At 47.2% G+C, this 20,321-nt stretch overlaps 1 protein-coding gene and 1 long non-coding RNA gene across 2 annotated transcripts; both read left to right on the top strand.

Annotated features, from left to right (window-relative positions):
• On the top strand, positions 1–2,835 carry LOC119294457. The gene is made up of 6 exons (XR_005143431.1): positions 1–123; positions 232–306; positions 668–775; positions 1,309–1,427; positions 1,517–1,847; positions 2,511–2,835. It is a non-coding gene; the product is annotated as an uncharacterized LOC119294457 (long non-coding RNA).
• Positions 2,836–7,352: 4,517 nt separating this feature from the next.
• LOC119293133 (histone H2B.2-like) lies at positions 7,353–8,747 on the top strand. Its single transcript, XM_037571695.1, has one exon. The coding sequence runs from the start codon at positions 7,424–7,426 to the stop codon at positions 8,330–8,332; it is 909 nt and encodes a 302-aa protein (XP_037427592.1). The 5' UTR covers positions 7,353–7,423; the 3' UTR covers positions 8,333–8,747.
• Positions 8,748–20,321: the final 11,574 nt, after the last annotated feature.

Raw genomic sequence — 20,321 nt, 5'->3', positions numbered from 1 at the left:
AGGAGCCGCACAACCCCCTGCATCCCGAGGTGCCACCCAGCCGTCCCTCTTCCACCTCCGGTGATGGCTCCCCTATTCCCCCTTGTCATGCCCTACTTTGCATCTAACCGTTGCATCCTGTAGGTAAGCTTAATCATGGGCTATTCTTTTATGTGATTCCTCATGATTGTGTGATATTGCCCATGAGATCTTCCTGGTTTAGTGTTTAACTGAATAATATCATCTCTGCAGCGTCTTCAATTGAATCTATGTACATAGGGAAAACTCCACAAGAGGCTTCTGAAGCTTGGTCAACGCCTACATGAGGTCAGAATAGTATTCATTAAGCAACATTGGATATTAATTTTTCATACCATGTTTTCATTGCACAGTCTCTATATTGATAGGAACAGACTGAACTTATTGATTGACCTTGCCCTATTTGTGCAAATGATCATCTTAATTATTCTGTCATTACCCTTAGTTTTGAATGAAACATATTGTTTATCATTACCTTGTAGTTCTAAAAAATTTACACTTGAACCTTCGCTCATGTTGCAAATTTAAAATAATTACAGTACAAACATCTGAAATTGAAATGATACATTTTTGTGTTGTAGCCAAATATATTTTCCTACAACAGTTTGGCTTATCTTTGTTGTGTGCTTCTTTTGAACTTCCATGACAGGACCAACCTATAACTCGTATGTGCCGCTGGATAAGGCCATGTCTTTCGTGGGTGGTGCTTGGCTGATTTGTACATGGATACTATTAAAGAATGGTACAAACATATATGGTAGGCGATTGTGATCAACCTCTCAAATTTTCTATGAAGGCAACCCGTTATACTTATTTAATTCGCCTAGTCACCATGTGGCAACGATTTATGCTCTTCTCTGGCAAGGTGTCCATGGTGTGTCTTATTTGAATTATATTCCATGACATTCATCCTCATCCACTCCTCCATGTGCGTCGCCGTCTCCATGCTCCACTCCTCCAACCGGATCCAGTAGGGTCACCGGATCTGTTGCTATTGTGTCTATGGGGAGCTCCTTTCCTCCGAGCGCGAGGCTGCTGAGGGAGGGGCTAATGTTACCTTCTTTTTTGTCCTGCTGCATGTCCATCAACCCGCCCACAGAATCATGATCCGTAAAAGCTCCAAACCCTGCCAATTAATTTGCAGAACAAAGTAATTAATGATACACCAATTAAATGTTTTTTGTTTCTTTTTTGTACTACTTGTATTGATGCTACTTCTGTTTCGGAATTTTAGTCACGCGCTTCTATCTATCTATATATCAACTAATGCGTTCAACTCTCGTGCCGCAGGATTATGAAAGGTTGATCCAAGCCAGCTTCAGAATGAGCTCAAGGCGTACAGGAAGACCGAGGAGGGGATGAACACACTTTTGAACCACTACCTCCATTTCTGTGGAGTTTCTCTCAAGGTCAGCTTAACCAATTCCATTCTGAAAATCATGCTGCATATATTCACTTCTCGTCGATTCACAAAAAGAAACAAAAAATGAACTTACAGATGCAAGCTGAAATGCTGGTGATCATGAAGAACAGTCCTGTGAATGGCATCATCAAGCTCATCGAACAGCATCACATCACAAACCATGTCACGGGAACATCTTCCTTCTCATCGTGTGTCCAGACCAAATACAGCTTTGTTTTACTGCTAGCAATGTGTCCCATTTATTTTATACTTCTTAGATGATCGCCTTAAACTGGTGCACATAATTTTCACCAGGGCAACTTCTTAGCTCAACTGATGGGTGGATGTCCTTTCTTACAGTCGTGCATGCTCTAACCATTTGTTCTTTCTTGTCGTGATGGAAGATGTAACACCATTTACTTGCTAGGTATCTTTCTTACATTTTCTAAATAGATTCATCCAAGTTTAGATTCTGAATCAGATTTGCTTAGTAATGGATATCAATAATTATGCTAGGTCTGTGAATAGTTTAGTGGCTTGTAGATGAACTGAGCGCATGTAGTAATTAAATGGACTATAGATGAACCCAGAGCACATAGTAAATGGCAGGCATGATTTTATTATAAATTGTGTAAAGATCATCCTAGCAATTACTCACACTAGACAATGCCTAACTAGAGTGCATCTGTTAAACCAAGATGCATGTGCAAGCATATGGTCTTCAAAATGCCTTTTTTCACCAAGTGCACTTCCTGCTACCACGTTTATGACTGCTGGTACATGTACAAGTGCATATCTGATTATTTGCTGGTTGAGGAACTTCAAATACAAATCTGTAAAGTTACAATAAGAACCTTATTCGTTATGCCTTTTAACAGATCTAAGTCAATGAGCCCATAATTTTTCTATTAAGGCATGTGATATGCTAGTTGCTAGCCTAACTTTTGTTGATGCTTTATTAAGGATATCTTCTGTAACAAACTATTTGTAGTACATCTTCAGTTTTTAGATCTTTGGGATCAAGAGCAACTCACAAATTTGAACAAATTCTCCTTTATAAGATTGCTCAAACATTTAAGTTCTTTTGCAGTGACAATGGCACGTCCACAAGTTGATACAAGATGTTCTGATGATCGGTTTTGTTCATAGCATGTTTGACACATTTTGTGGATATGGAAGTTGAGGTCAGCTCGGTGATCGAAGATATTTGGTCTCTTCCGTAATATCTTGTAGTAGTCAAGTGATCAAACAATTGGGTCTCTTAGAGCTTAGCCATCATATTTTGTAATAGACAACGTCTTGTATGTTGACTTACTTATTTCCTTATTGGTTGTAGCTGACTTGAGTGTAGCAAACTAATGAATCTTGTATATATGCTTGAATGAATGTATTAATCAATGGTATCTTGTGATCAATCGAAGAGTGTGTTTTGTTTGTATATGTACTGCACACTGAACATAAATTTAATATTATGAATGTAATTTCATGTTAAAATATGGTGCATTTGCATTTGTGCTGAAACGTAGAACGCTGGCAGCAAATGTGTCGGCATAACTATTGAGCGTCGCACTATCTGTCGGCATAGCACGTTGACAGATGAACTGTCGGCATATTAAGGGGTGTCATAGTATCTGTCGGCATAGCACACTGTCAGATCATGTGTCGGCATAGCACACTGTCACATGATCTGTCCGCATACAAATGTCTGTCGGCGTAGACCTCACCAAGCCTGACATAGTATGTGTCGGCAAAGATTTATCTGTCGGGAAAGACCTATCCCGGCAGGACTATAGGCGACAACTCCTTTCTGTCGGCAAAAGTCTTTGCCGACACTAAATGTGTCGGCTTAGGTGACCTATGCCGACACATTGTTTGACGCTGTTTTGAGTGTTGTGGTGTAGTGCAAGTGTTGCATTGGATTAAAGAAGCCCAGCGGAAATATCTTCTCTAACATGCAAATCAACTCTGGCGCCAACACTTCCATTTCTTCTACCAGGTCAGTCGATAGTTCTTTAGCACAAAGAATCGCCCCAAACTACGATTGTTGATGACCGACATGTAAGTGCACCTTGGGGTTCGAAAATCATGGAAATCGCTTTGGGACCCCAAAACGGTGAGTAATAGTCCACGAAACGGGCAACAATCGGCCAAAATTGCGAGTGTTGACGACGGACACGTAAACGTACCCGGGGATCGTCAGTCATGGAAATAGCTCTAGGACCCCAAAACAGTGAGTAATAATGCATGAAACGGACCAGAATTGGCCAAAACTGTGAGTGTTGACGACGGACACGTAAGCGCGCCCCGGGATCGTCAATCGTGGAAATTGCTCTGGGACCCCAAAACGGTGAGTAATAGTGCACGAAACGGACCAGAATCGGCCAAAATTGTGAGTGTTGATGACTGACACATAAACGCACCCCGGGTTCGTCAATCATGGAAATCACTTCAGGACCCCAAAACTGAGTAATAGTCCATGAAACGGGTCAGAATCGGACCAAACTGCGATTGTTGATGACTGACACGTAAGCGTACGTTGGGGTTCGGCAACCATGGAAATCGCTTCGGGACCCGAAAACAGTGAGTAATAGTCCACGAAATGGGTCAGAATCGAGAAAAACCGCGAGTGTTGATGACTGACACGTAAACGCACCCTGTGGTTCGTCAATCATGGAAATCACTTCGGGACCCCAAAACTGAGTAATAGTACAAGAAACGGGTCAGAATCGCCCAAAACTGCGAGTCTTGACAACCAACACGTAAGCACACCTTGGGGTTCGACAACTATGAAAATCACTTTGGGACCCCAAAACGGTGAGTAATAATCCATGAAAAAGCTCATAATCGAACAAAGCTAGGATTATTTATGAAGGATACATAAACGCACCCCGGGGTTTGTCAATCATGGAAATCGCTCAGGTACCACAAATCAGTATGTAATAGTCCATTAACGGGCCAGAATCGGTCAAAACTGCGATTGTTGATGATCGACACGTAAGCACACCTTGGGGCACAACAACCATGGAAATCGCTTTGGGACCCCAAACGGTGAGTAATAGTCCATGAAACGGGCAAGAATCGGCAAAAACTGTGAGTGTTGATGACCGACACGTAAACGCACCCCGGGGTTCGTTAATCGTGGAGATCACTCCGGGACCCCAAAACAGTGAGTAATAGTCCACGGAATGGGCCAGAATCGGTCAAAACTGTGAGTGTTGACGACCAACACATAAACGCACCCCAGGGATCATCAATCGTGGAAATAGCTCCGGGACCTCAAAACGGTGGGCAATAGTCCATTAAACGGGCCAGTATCGTCCAAATCTGTGGGTGTTGATGAACGACACATAAACGCACTCCAGGGATCGTCAATCATGGAAATAGCTCTGGGACCCCAAAACGGTGATTAATAGTCCATGAAAGAGCCCAGAATGGAACAAAACGAGGATTGCTGGTGAACGATACGTAAACGCACTGCAGGGTACGTCAATTAGGGAAATCATTCCGGGACCCCAAAACAATAATTAACAGTCCATGAAATGGGGAAGAATTCGCAAAAACTGCGAGTGCTGATGACCGACACGTAAGCGCACCCCAGGGATCATCATTCATGGAAATCACTCTGGGACCCCAAGACAGTGAGTAATAGTCTATGAAACGTGACAGAATCGGCCAAAACTGGGAGTGTTGATGACCGACACATAAGCGCGTCGTGGGTTTCAACAACTATGGAAATTGCTTCGGGACCCCAAACGGTGAGTAATAGTACATGAAACGGGTCAGAATTGGCCAAAATTACGAGTGTTGACGACGGACATGTAAACGCACCCTGGGGATCATTAATCGTGGAAATCACTCTGGGACCCTAAAACGATCAGTCGTAGTGCATGGAACTAACAAGAATCGGCCAAATTTGTGAGTGTTGATGACTAACACGTAAACGCACCCTGGGGTTCGTGAATCGTGGAAATCACTTCAGGGCCCCAAAACTGAGTAATAGTCCAAGAAACGGGTCAGAATCGGCTCAAACTGCGAGTCTTGATGACCAACACGTAAGCATACCTTAGGGTTCGACAACCATGAAAATCATTTCGGGACCCAAAAAATGATGAGTAATAGTCCATTAAAGAGCCCAGAATCGGACAGACCTAGGATTATTGATTAATGATACATAAACGCACCTCGGGGTTCGTTAATCATGGAAATCACTCAGGGACCCCAAATCAGTGAGTAATAGTCCATTTGACGGGCCAGAATCGGCCAAAACTGCAATTATTGATGACCGACACGTAAGCGCACCTTGGGGTTCAACAACCATGGAAATATCACCAAAACGGTGAGTAATAGTCCAAGCAACGGGTCAGAATCGACATAAACTGCGAGTGTTGATGACCGACACGTAAACGCACCCCGAGGTTCGTTAACCATAGAAATCACCAGAATCGGCCAAAATTAAGAGTGTTGATTACCGACACGTAAGCACAACTTGGGGTTCAACAACTATGAAAATTGCTTCGGGACCCCGAAACGGTAAGTAATAGCAATGCTGCTAATCATTTTTCCTTACAAAAATTATTAATTTGACTTTCTTTAATTTTTTTATTTCAGTGTATTTTTTTGTTTAAGGTTAAATATCAATGCCACTAACTGATTCCTTCTAAGGGAAGTTTTTTCCTTGCGGAAATTGCAGTATTATATGTTTATTTTTCCATATTGTGAAAAAATGGGAAATTTCTATGTAAATTATGTGTAGATTTTGTCATTTTCTTTCTTTCCAAAGGATGATCGCAATGCCACTAATTCATTTGTTCTTAGAAAATTTATTAAAAAAATTTAGGTTTTATTTTATTTTTTCTTTCTTCTTTAAGTGTTACTCTAATCAATTCCTTACTAAGAAACTTACACGTAATTAGGATCCATTAGATGGATCGATTAAAACTAACACGTGGAAGATATATCTATGAACTCCAACACTTGCGTGTAGTTTTTTGGATCTACTCAATAAAATACAATACTATAGCTAGCTAGATTGTGTTGTGAGGCGAGGAAGACGTACTTATGAAACAAGTAAAATCACTAGAAAACACGGTAGGTTGAACTTCTAAATTCATTATCTTTAAGAAACCTTATATATTTATGTCACTTGTGCTCATTTATATTAGATTTTCTCATGTGTCTTTTTTTTTTTTTTGATGTTTCAGACCATGCTGAAGTATCTGGTGGTGACTGGAAAGGCCGGCCTAGTGTTGCTGTAAATAATGTTGGCTTACCCCAATCAATGCAAGCTGTTTAGAATCTTAGAAAAAATTGACTTAAAACAAATCGGTCAAGACATATTTGATTATGAAGGAAATCAAGTTTACAGAATTATTTTTTCAGATGACTTTGTCTCTAGCCTCATTTTTTTGAAGTTTGCTACGAGCGGCGGCTTGGGCCAGGCCAGGGTTCGGAGGCCCATGAGCACGCATGCATAGTGCAGACGTGTAACGCGTTCAGAGCTTGCATGGCCATGGCGTGCGTTACAGACAGTCAATGCCTGACAGCGAAGACTAGTCTGGAAGAGCCAAAATGAATGAAAATTATTAATTCAAACAGCCGAAATTTGAATTGCTCTCGCGCGTTGCAACCAAAAGGAAGGAAGCTGCAAGCAAGTTCCAGAAAGAGGCCACCGTGCACGCCATGCAAACGCAATGCAGCTCGGTCACACGCAGAGCCCGATGCAGGCGGCCGGTGGAAAACCCAATGCTCACTGTACTGTAGTACCACAGTGAGTGTTCTGGACAGTTTCTTACCGCCTCCCCTCGGCGTGTTACCACGTCGCCGGTCTCACCGCTGCCGCGTGTCCGACCACCCTACACGTGCCCCTCCATCCTCCCTCCATAAGTACACCAGCTCCGGCCAGCTGCGAAGCTCACTCCACCCAGGACACACACTTGTGCAAGCCACTTCACCTCACTCTCAGTCCACTCACCAGCAGAGCAGTAGGAGTAGCTAGCTAGCGAGATGGCTCCCAAGCGCCGCGGCAGCAAGGTGGTGAGCTCCGTCGTGAAGACCAAGGTGGTGGAGGAGACCGTGGAGGTCGCCACCACCATCCTCCCCGCCTCCCAGTCCCAGCCCGACTCCGGCACCCAGGAGGAGGACCTGCAGCAGCCGGAGGTCGTCGACGTCTCCCGCTCCCGCGACGTCCACGTCGAGGTCGTCACCACCCCCGACGCCCAGCCCACCCCCGGCGCCAAGAAGCAGCCCGCCTCCAAGAGAGGCGCCGCCAACGCCAAGCCGCCGGCCGGGCCGCTGGTGGTGCCGGTCTCGCCGTCACCCCAGGAGGCACAGCCCGCGGAGGAGGAGCAGCAGCAGCGCAAGAAAGGTGGCGGCAAGACGCCGGTGTCGCTGCAGAGCCAGGAGACGCAGGAGGACCCCTTCGCGTACCAGGACGAGACCACCAAGAAGAGGCCGCAGGAGGACCAAGACGGCGCTGAGCCTAATAAGCCGGAGGGCCCCGAGACGCCGACGCAGAAGAGGTCCAGGACCGAGGGCAAGGCCAAGACGCGCAAGGCGGAGGCCGCAGCAAGGAAGAAGCTGTCCGCGGCGGCGGGCAAGAAAGGCGGCCGTCGTCGCCGTCGCCTGGGAGGGAACAACGTGGACATGGGGTACAAGGCGTACGTGTACCGGGTGCTGAAGCAGGTGCACCCGGACCTTGGCGCGTCGGGGAAGACGATGCAGGCGCTGGACATGATGATGGCGGACATGTTCGAGCGGCTGGCCACGGAGGCGTCGCGGCTGGCGCAGTACGCGGGGCGGGCCACGCTCACCTCCCGCGACGTGCAGAACGCGGTGCGCCTTGTCCTCCCCGGCGAGCTCGCCAAGCACGCCATCTCCGAGGGCACCAAGGCAGTCACCATGTACATGTCCTGAGCATCTCGACAACTGAAGATCCATCTGTCGGTCAGAAGCAGAGGGTGCATGCTAGAAGTAGTTAGTTCAGTTTAGTTGTGTTTAGGTGGCATGCATGCATGCGTGGTTCAGTATGGGACTTACTTTTGGTAGGTAGCAGCAGCACAGGTCCGGTTTGTAATGCAGTAGTAGTTTAAGTTGGCTGATGATGTTAGTTGGTCAATTAGTTGCTGTTGATGTAGTGGCGTTAGCGCTAATGGTGCCTCCCTGCTTAAATTAGTACTAGTAGTATATTTCTGTTGGTCATTGTGTGTGTTGTATGCATGTTGTGTGTGTTGTAGCAAATGAGTCCGTAATTAGTTGATGTGAGTGGCTGGCTACCGACACATACAGGAACTTGCTAGACACGTGAACAAACATATAGCTAGCAACACAAAAGCCATGCATGCACAGAATATGTATGTCGACTTGTCATGAAAGAGACTTGATCCATTATCATATGTTCTCACTCGTTTCAGTATTTCAAAACATCTAAAATGTGTACGGATGAGGATGGAGTACTACTGTGCCTGGTCATTCTGTAAATTCAAATCTTTTTTTTTTTCGAGAAACTCGCCATCTTTATTAATTATCAGCAAGTATCATAGGTACACGGTTTGGGTCATGAGGAGTACCCAACCAAACATGTTTACCTATTTCTAGATTACAAGCAAACTTGGTGATTACAAGCAAACTTGATGAGATTATGAGCCTCATAAGTATGATTCCTACGCTCATGAATGAATAAACAAGAAGTAAAACTATTACAATGAATTTTGATTTCATGCACTATAGCAGCATTTGTGCCTCCGGTTCCTTTCTCAATATCAGACACGACTCCCTGGCAATCTGAGGCGACGCAAATAGACCGTACTGCAAGATCATCCGCCAAAGATAAGGCTTCCCGACACGCATAGGTCTCCAAGACCCCGGGGTCATCTATACCTTGGAAAACGATAGCTGAAGATCCGAGATCCGAGATATAGGCCTGTCCTCTGCATACTGCTGCAACCGCTCCTCCATGGCGTGATCTAGTTACTGTCTCATCCACGTTCACCTTGACAGTACCAGTCGGTGGAGGCAGCCACTTATTCGCTTGTACAGAAGGCGCGCCCGGGGTTCTTCTTCCTTCGTCTCTGGTTTGCATTTGCCCAAGTTCCGCAATGAAGTTATTTATGAAAGGAACAGTATGCTGTGGACTCTGAAATATGGCCTCGTAGACTGCCTTGCGCCTAGCATACCAAATAGACCAGAGCGTCACAACCAATTTAACGAATGCCGCATGGTCCATAGCATCATAGAGCTCAAAAAGCCAGAGCCTCGCATTGGGCTCCAAATTATTCGTCATGCACGCAACCGTATCATCATCTGATAGTGCCCATACACATCTGGACATGGTGCAGGAGACAAGAGCGTGTCTCCATGAGTCAGTGCAACCGCACAAGGGGCAAGTGTCTTGTACAGCCATGTTTCGCTTCTCGAGAGTATCTGTCGTGGGTAGAGAATGATGGGCAAGTCTCCACAGGAATATTCTGATTTTTGAAGGGATTTTCAGTTTCCATAAAGCAACCCAGGATTCTTCATCTTGTTGATTCGATGATCCGCCCCTGCCTTCCAGCCATTCCTCCCTCTGCAGCTTGGTTTTCAAAATAAATTTGTAAGCCGAACTAACCGAAAACTTACCCTTTTTGTCTGGATACCAGGCCCAAAAATCTTCAACATTGCGTGTGCATGTGGGTATTTTCATAATCGCATTAGCATCCAATGGTATGAAGATCGACCTTACCAATGCCTTGTTCCACGACGCTGTAGCAGGAGACAAGAGCTCCGCCACCAGCCTTGGGGGGTTCGGCACTAGAGATGTTATAGGTCTTGGTACTGTTTCTTTTGGGATCCAATTATCAGCCCATATGTCCGTACTCTGGCCATTGCCAATACATCGTATAATTCCCTGTTTCAAAAGGTCACACCCTTCCTTAATGGACCGCCAAATTTGAGAGGGACTTGAACCAATTTCTGCCTCAAGAATTGTGCAATCAGGAAAATAAGCAGCCTTGAGTATTCTCGCACTCAAAGTATGAGGTTCCTGAAGAATTCTCCAGGCCTGTCGTGCCAAAAGAGCCAAATTAAATAATTCCATATCTCTGAAACCAAGACCACCCAGATGCTTCGGTCTTGTCATAACATCCCAAGAAACCCAAGCTGGTTTACATTCTCCCTGTTTGCAACCCCACCAGAACTTGCGAATTATTGATTTGATGTGGTCACATAGCCCTCTAGGTAGCTTAAAACAGGACATAGAATAAACAGGGATCGCCTGTGCAACTGATTTAATGAGAACATCTTTGCCACCAGCAGAAAGGCATTTGCTCATCCATCCTTTCACTTTGTCCCAAACTCTATCACTAAGGTATTTGAAGGTACCTTTCTTGGAGTGTCCAACGTCTGATGGCATCCCAAGATATCTATCACTCAAAGATTCGTTTGGTACCTGCAAGTAGCCCTAAACCGCAGTGCGAACTATGTCAGGGCATCCCTTGCTAAAGAATATTGATGACTTCTCCTTATTGATGCGTTGGCCCGAAGCCATGCAATATGTATTCAAAAGGTTTGACCCTCTTCCGCTCCACTTACACTTGCCTTGAAACACAGCAGGCTGTCATCCGCGAATAAAAGGTGATTCACTGCCGGGGCCGACGGTGCTACCTTAATGCCGCTGAGCTAGGATGACTGGTTCTGGGATTTTAATAGGCACGAAAGGCCCTCCGCTGCTAACAAAAACAAGTATGGAGAGATCGGATCTCCTTGTCGAATTCCTCTTGTAGGTCTAAACTCCTCTGATTTGATTCCATTGAACATAACAGAACAAGAAACTGAGCTCACCATATTCATGACCACTGATATCCATGGTGCTGCAAAACCCAACTTTTCCATAATTGACCTTAAATAACTCCATTCCACTCGATCATATGCCTTCCAGTTTCAAGGCACAGAAGGTGTTGCTCTTCGCTCTATTCCTTTTCATAAAATGCAAACACTCATACGCTGATATAATATTGTCAGTGATAAGCCTTCCAGGAACAAAAGTTGATCGCTCCTCGGAAATAATATCAGGAAGAGTTTGCTTCAAGCGGTTCGCCACAACTTTGGAGGCGATCTTGTAAAATACGTTACATAAACTGATAGGACGAAACTGAGAAAGTAACGTGGGATTCGATACCTTTCGAATAAGGACCAACAATGTGTCATTAAGACAAGCTGGACTCTCCTCGCTCTGACGATACTCAGCACAGACTTGGTGACGGCCTCACCACAAATATCCCAATGCCTCTGGAAGAAATGAGCAGGGAATCCGTCAGGACCCGGGGCTTTTGTCGGGAACATCTGGAAGAGCGCCGTCTTCACCTCCTTGGCCTCATAAGGCGCCATCAGCATATCATTCATCGCCGGGGTTACCTTTACAGGAAGTTGCTCAAGTACATCAGCCACCCCTTGCACACCCTCGGAGGTATATAGGTTCTTGTAGAATTCCAAGGCCAGCTGTTGCATCTCAGACACTTCATCTGTCATCTGTCCATCTTGCCGCTGCAAAGCTTTAACCAAATTTTTCCGCCTTCTCAGCGAAGCTCTCATATGAAAGTAGTGTGTGTTGCGATCGCCCTCAGCAAGCCATGCCACCTGAGATCGTTGTCTCCACATTAGCTCCTCCCTCAGGTATAGCTCAATTAAGCGGTCATTTATCTTAATCTCTGCATGAGAGGGTCCCACCCTAGAAACATCTGAACGGAGGCGCTCGAGCTCCTCTTTTAGCTGTCGGATCTCTGTCCTAACACTTCCAAAAGAGGACTTCGACCAATCCCCTAGATTTCTTGCTAGATCATTTAGTTTTACTCGGACTTTAGCTGTCGTCAAATTATGGTTGTTCGGCTCCCATGCATGTTGAATAGTTGGTTTCAAATCTGGATGGGTATCCCACATAACTTCATACCGAAAAACATCCTGATCTCTTCTCGTCCTGCTCGCCTGCTCAAGTTGCAATAAAATGGGAGAGTGGTCGGAAGTTGCGGCAGTCAGGTGTTGCACTACCACTGCTGGAAAAAGTGCACACCAGCCCACCGACCAAAGAGCCCTGTCCAGCCGGACTCTGGTAAAAGTCCCTCCTACAACCCTCTTCTCAAAAGTCCATTTAGTCCCTTTATAGCCCAGATCGAGCAAGCCACAGACATCAACAGCATCATGGAAACCTAGTATTTGCACTTGGCTCCTACTACCAATTCCGTCATGCTCATCATGCTTCAGGACTTCGTTGAAATCCCCAATGCAGACCCATGGTAGATCATGCAACACTGAGAGATTCTTCATTGTTGTCCACGTTTGGTGCCTTAGATGGGTTTGTGCTTCCCCATAGAAACATGATAGTCTCCATGGATCCCCACCCAAGTCACTTAATTTCACATCAATATGATACTTCGAATAACCTAAAATTCGATCTTTATTTCATCATTCCAGAACATAGCAAGCCCTCCACTTCTACCGGAGGGGTCAATAGCAAAAGAACAGTCATAACCTAGAGTACTTTTTAGATTTTCAGCTCGGTCTCTACTAATCTGTGTTTCCACAATACATAGTACTCTAGGGGCAAACTTCTGTGCGAGTTCACGCAGCTCTTGAACTGTCGGGGCATTGCCGATCTCGCGATAGTTCCAGCTTATAAGATTCATTGAGCCCGGCGATCCTCCGCCGGGGAGGCCACCGATCTTGCATCATTGTTTTTCCCTCCAAGAGCTTTCTTCACAGTAATGCCTTGCTTCTCAGCCGACAGCGTCGACTTAGTTCTCTTTGGTTCTTGCTTTGGCGGTGAGCTGGGGGGCATATTACCCCCGCTAGTCATTCCAGCAACTACAAGCTCTAGCCCCGTACTTGCTACAGCAGACTGATTAACCTCAACCTGATCAGATGAACGCTTACGGTTCTGGTCGGCCAACTCCATGTCGATGTCCTCTGTACCTTGGCCATTAGCATCTACCGACTGTGAGTTCTCTTCAAAATTCCTGGACTGATATTTCGCCTTTTGCATGTTATTACGTCTGCGTGTCCCCCAAGATGTAGTCGCTGGGGCTCGCAGATTCTTGAAGACAAGAGCAGAAGGAGGATGCACACCATCCCCATGTTCTTTAAATTCATGTCCCATCATGCCGCATACTTGGCACTAGTCCGGCAAGCGCTCATACTTCACGGCGAAGATCTCCCTCTCTCCGCCACGAATCAAAGATGTAGCTTTTTTCAGTGGATTCCGAACATCAAGACGTACTCGAACCCGGTAGAAGTTGCCTTCGAAGTCGAACGAGGATGGTTCAGCATCAACATACTCGCCGATCTTCGATGCTAGAGATTTTATCTTGCCGTGGTACGCCATTGGAAAATCAAGTATTCTTGCCCAGATTTCAAAAGTGAACAGCTCAATGGACGATGGCTTGGTGTATCCATCATACGGAGCAATAATCACCGGGTTTCCCCTAAAGTGCCACGGCCCTCCTTGTGTAACCCGCTCCCAATCGCCCAAGCAGTTGAACTGCATCTGAAACAAGTTTTCCTCAAGTGTTTTGATCTTGACCGGCCTCGCCAGGTCCCAAGCTGATCGCATATTGCGAAAGAACCAGTATGTGCTAAAACTTTTGTCCATATGAACACGAACTAGGATCATCCAGCGCAGGTCCTCTTCTGTTGGAGCATCACCCTCGTCGAAAACCACATCATCAAGGTCATCGTCCTTTAGAGCTAACTCTTTCATGAGTGCCTCCAGCTTATCCTTCCACTTAGAGCCTGATGCAGATGGATCACCCTGACGCGCCATGATCGACGCCGAAGAAGAACAGGCTGTAGATCGATCTCGCAGGCACCACAGCCCCGAGAGATAAAAGAAAACCTAACCCCTACCCCAAGCGGATCCGTTCCAAGGCCGGGAGGCAGTCAAAAACTGCCCCGGAGTCAGCCCGAGAAGCAAGGATACGTATCAGGGGAGGATTAGGACGAGCGATCTCAACGTCGCCATTGGCGGCGAGAGGAAGAAAACCCTAACGTGAGGGAATAGACGACCGCCGCAAGAAAATTTGTTCCACTTCACCTATCCTACTATCAAAATCATTTAATCGTCGTGCCGGTGTACTAGCTTACTATCACTAGTGGGCCTATCACTAGTGGGCCACCACCAAGAGCTATGCGAGAAGGCGCGCTTTTACAGCTCTTTTTTGCGCGTGTGAGCGATGAAGAGGTTTTCTAGGGATGGTATAATTTGTTTTACAGCGTTAAAATAGTCAATTCTTTTACAGGGGAGGATGAATATTGCGCGTGGGAGCGATGAAGAGGTTTTCTAGATAAAAAAACATGTATAATTTTACACCATCTATCCGGCGTCCCAAATTTTGGCATGGTATAATTTTACAGCGTTAAAATAGTTTTATTTTACAATTCTTTGCAAAATAGTCTTTTTACTTGTGAAAGCGACGAAGAGATTTCTAGATGCAAAAAACATGGCGCCCAGTCCAGTGCACGCATAAAAACACGGCACCCAATCAGGCGGCCTTACCTATCCGGCGCCCCAAATTTACAACCTAGCAGCCCATGCACTATCCATATGCACAAAACACGGTGTCCAATCTGGTGGCTTCACCTATCCGGCACCCTAAATTTGCAGCGCAGCAGCCCCGTGCAGTAAAGTATTTTTAGTGCACACTCTATTTTACAATGTCTGTTGGAGCGCTGTTTTTTTGTCTCCGACGCAAAAAACGATGGTTTTTAACCTGCGAGGTATTTTTTAGGCGCATGTTGGAGATGCTCTTAGAACAGCCGGGCGCTCAATACCCGCACGGTCCGGTTTGAACAGTCAGAAAAAAAACCTACCCATACGCCTGATCGGATAGAAAAACGACGGATGCCCCAAACCGGTCTTAAACCTCTCATATCCAGTCTAAATTGAAGCACATATGGGGAGGTCAGACCCGGCCCAGTCTAAATATGAAGCGGATATGGGGAGATCGGACCCGACCCACGGTGGGGAGGAGGCCCAGGCACGCCCTTCACGTCGGATCCGGCCCACCCGATCCCACATATAGTCGCCCTCATCCGGGATCAAACCCTAACCACTCCACTCCGTTCCCTCAACTACACTCTGCTCTGTCCGGCGATCTCGGGTATGGCCGGCAACGAATTCAAATCCCACTGTTGGGGAATGTTGCAGAAAATTAAAATTTTTCCTACGGTTTCACCAAGATCCATCTATGAGTTCATCTAAGCAACGAGTCAAAGGAGTGAGTTTGCATCTACATACCACTTGTAGATCACGTGCGGAAGCTTGCAAGAGGATGGTGATGATGGAGTCGTACTCAACGTGATTCGGATCACCGATGTCCAAGTGCTGAACGGACAGCACCTCCGCATTCAACACACGTACGGGACGGGAGACGTCTCCTCCTTCTTGATCCAGCAAGGGGGGAGGAGAGGTTGAGGAAGATCGCTCCAACGGCAGCACGACGGCATGGTGGTGTTGGTGCAGCAGTACTCCGACAGGGCTTCGCAAGCGCGTAACGGAGGAGGAGATGTGTTGGGGAGGGGAGGGGCTGCGCCTTGGAGGTGTGTACAGCAGCCCTCCCCTCACCCCTCTATTTATAGGGGAAGGGGCTAGGGGGGCCGACCCCTCTAGATGGGATCTGGAGGGGGGGCGGCGGCCAGGGAGGGGAGGCTTGCCCCCCAAGCAAGGGGGGCGCCCCCCTTAGGGTTCCCCCCCCCCCCAACCCTAGGCGCATGGGCCCAAGGTGGGGGGCGCGCCCAGCCCTCCAGGGGCTGGCTCCCTCCCCTTTGCGGCCCATGTGGCCCTCCGGGAGGGGTGGCCCCTCCCGGTGGACCCCCGGAACCCCTCCGGTGGTCCCGGTACATTACCGATAGACCCCCGAAACTTTCCGGTGTCCGTATGACAACTTCCCATATATAAAACTTCACCTCCGGACCATTCCAGAACTCCTCGTGACGTCCGGGATCTCATCCGGGACTCTGAACAACATTCGGTAGTCACATACTAGTCTTCCTAATAACCCTAGCGTCACCGAACCTTAAGTGTGAAGACCCTACGGGTTCGGGAGACATGCAGACATGACCGAGACCACTCTCCGGTCAATAACCAACAGCGGGATCTGGATACCCATGTTGGCACCCACATGCTCCTCGATGATTTCATCGGTTGAACCACGATGTCGAGGATTCGATCAAAACCCCGTATGCAATTCCCTTTGTCAATCGGTACGTTACTTGCCCGAGACTCGATCGTCGGTATCCCAATACCTTGTTCAGTCTCGTTACCGGCAAGTCACTTTACTCGTGCCGTAATGCATGATCCCGTGGCCAACACCTTGGTCACCTTGAGCTCATTGTGATGATGCATTACCGAGTGGGCCCAGAGATACCTCTCCGTCATACGGAGTGACAAATCCCAGTCTCGATCCGTGTCAACCCAACAGACACTTTCGGAGATACCTGTAATGCACCTTTATAGTCACCCAGTTACGTTGTGATGTTTGATACACCCAAAGCACTCCTACGGTATCCAGGAGTTACACGATCTCATGGTCGAAGGAAGAGATACTTGACATTGGCAAAGCTCTAGCAAACGAACTACACGATCTTTGTGCTATGCTTATGATTGGGTCTTGTCCATTACATCATTCTCCTAATGATGTGATCCCGTTATCAATGACATCCAAAGTCCATAGCCAGGAAACCATGACTATCTGTTGATCACAACGGGCTAGTCAACTAGAGGCTCACTAGGGACATATTGTGGTCTATGTATTCACACGTGTATTACGATTTCCGGATAATACAGTTATAGCATGAATAAAAGACAATTATCATGAACAATGAAATATAATAATACTTTTATTATTGCCTCTAGGGCATATTTCCAACACATCCAACGGACCCAACAAAGACGGCCTCCATTGGGGCACAATTGAACCCCGAGGTAGACGCCGCACTGTGCGAATTCCTTCGGGATGGGACATTTTCGCCTGGCATCCTTCGGATATGCCCGGAATCCCACGCAGATTGGCAGAACACAGCCTAAACATCCTAAAAGGATTCAAGCCAGTCAAACAGGCTCTTCGACGATTTTCTGAACCCAAAATACAGGCAATGGGAGAAGAGCTAGCCAAACTATTGGAAGCCGGATTCATCAGAGATATCAAACATCCGGATTGGCTAGCAAATCTGGTAATGGTACCAAAGAAGGACAAATCCTGGCGCCTATGCGTCGATTTTAAAGACCTCAATAAGGCTTGCCCAAAGGATCCCTTCCCCCTCCCCCGCATCGACCAAATTATCGATGCTACCGCAGGGCACGATTCGTTGTGCTTCCTCGACGCATACTCTGGCTACCATCAAATCAAGATGGCGGAAGCAGACCAAGGCGCAACGGCATTCATCACTCCATACGGACCATTCTGCTTCAACACGATGCCCTTCGGACTCAAAAATGCCGGCGCAACATATCAGCGCATGATTCAAACATGTCTGGCTACCCAGATCGGAAAAACAGTCGAGGCATACGTAGATGACGTAGTCGTCAAAACAAAAAAACGTCGAAACTCTAGTAGACGATTTGAGGCTCACATTCGACAACCTCAGAGCATATGACATCAAGCTGAATCCGGAAAAAATGCGTTTTTGGCATACCAGCCGGAAAGCTGCTGGGCTTCATTGTATCCGGTAGAGGAATTGAAGCAAACCCGGCTAAGATCCAAGCTCTGTCATAGTTGGATATTCCAAAAGACCTCAATCAGATACAAAAATTGACAGGATGCGTGGCAGCCCTAAGCCGTTTTATCTCCCGCTTGGGAGAAAAGGCACTGCCCCTTTATCGCCTCCTTAGGCGCACCGAACACTTCGAGTGGACGGACGCTGCCACTACCGGACTCGAAGAAATAAAGGCCATATTGGCAACAAATCCAGTCCTAGCCGCGCCAAACCTAGGCGAACCCATGTTGTTATACATCGCAGCAACACATCAAGTTGTAAGTGCGGTACTCGTCGTTGAATGAGAGACAGAAGGGCATAAATTCCCTCTTCAAAAACCAGTGTACTACGTATCCACTGTGTTAACCCCCTGCAAGTCCCGTTACCCGCACTATCAAAAGATAGCCTACGCGGTGTCCATGGCATCCCGGAAGCTCCGACACTACTTTCAAGAGTGTTTGATAAACAGTGGCCTCCGAAGTACCACTCAATGACATTATAAACAACCGCGACGCAATGGGCAGGATTGCAAAATGGGCCATTGAGCTCCTACCATTCGATATAACCTATAAACCTCGGCGAGCTATAAAGTCACAAGTTTTGGCTGACTTTGTCGCTGAATGGACCGAAGCCGAACTCCCTAAAGAGTACGGCGCATACTCCAATTGGACTATGCACTTTGACGGCTCCAAAATGTTGGCCGGACTGGGGGCTGGCATCGTCTTGACGTCCCCAACCGGGGACACAGTCCAATACGTACTTCAAATAATGTACACGGACTCCAACAACGCAGCCGAATACGAGGCCCTCCTACATGGTCTCCGGATGGCAATCTCCATGGGCATTCAGCGCCTAGAGGTGCGCGGGGATTCAAACCTTGCAATATCCCAAATAAACGGAGACTTTGACGCCAAGGATCCAAAAATGGCAGCATATCGCAACGCCGTCCTAAAAATATCATCTCGGTTTGAAGGACTTGAATTCCATCACGTAGCCCGAGATAATAACCAAGCAGCCGACATACTGGCACGCATCGGTGCAAAACGTGACGCTGTCCCTCCAAATATCTTCCTGGAACGGCTCTTCAAGCCGTCCGTACTATGGGAAAGGGAGACCGTAAATGACAAACCGGAAACAACCACGCCAACCGGCGATTCAGCTGATGACATAACACCTTCAGCCCACGACATAATGGCAATAATCGCCCCGTGGACAGAACCATTCCTAGCCTACTTGCTTAGGCAGGAACTCCCCGAAGACCAAAATGAGGCCCGCTGCATAGTCCGGCGATCGAAAGCCTACAAGGTCCATGAGAGAAACTTTATAAGAAAGGTACAACCGGAGTCCTTCAAAGGTGTATCTCCGAAGAGGAAGGGCGAAACCTCCTGGCTGAAATTCATGTCGGACTAGGCGGACACCACGCAGCAGCCCGGGCCCTTGTAGGAAAGGCATTCCATACAGGATTTTATTGGCCGACAGCCCGGGCAGATGCCCAGGACTTAGTCCAGAGATGCGTCGGTTGTCAGCTCTTCGCTAATCAGAGCCATATGCCACCCACCGCCCTCAAAACTATACCCATTACCTGGCCGTTCGCGGTCTGGGGGCTTGATATGGTTGGACCCCTTAAAGGGGGAACCCAGAAGCAAAGGTACCTATTGGTCATGGTGGATAAATTCACCAAATGGATAGAGGCCAAACCGGTTAAAACGGCAGAGTCCGGACCAGTGATAGACTTTATATCCGGGGTCGTACACCATTGCGGCGTCCCCCACAGCATCATCACCGACAATGGCACGAACTTCACGGCCGACGAGGTTAAATCATGGTGCAAAAATATGGGCATTAAGCTCGACTACGCTTCAGTCTATCACCCTCAAACCAACGGTCAAGTGGAACGAGCAAATGGTCTAATAATGAGCGGCATTAAACCCAGACTAGTGCGGTCACTTACAAAATCCGACACGCACTAGATAGAGGAGCTCGACTCCGTACTCTGGGGGCTGCGGACAACGCCTAACCGTACTACCGGATTCACACCATTTTTTATGGTATACGGCGCAGAGGCGGTTTTGCCCTGCGACATCATTCATGACTCACCTCGAGTGCGCATGTACGAAGAACGAGAAGCCGAGCTGGATCGGCAGGACAGCTTGGACGCATTGGAGGAGGAACGCGACGTCGCCAAGGC

Source organism: Triticum dicoccoides, chromosome 4B (genome assembly GCF_002162155.2).
Source record: "Triticum dicoccoides isolate Atlit2015 ecotype Zavitan chromosome 4B, WEW_v2.0, whole genome shotgun sequence".
NCBI lineage: Eukaryota > Viridiplantae > Streptophyta > Magnoliopsida > Poales > Poaceae > Triticum > Triticum dicoccoides.
Note: the sequence above shows the minus strand (reverse complement) of the source record. Positions and strands in the feature narration are given on the sequence as shown.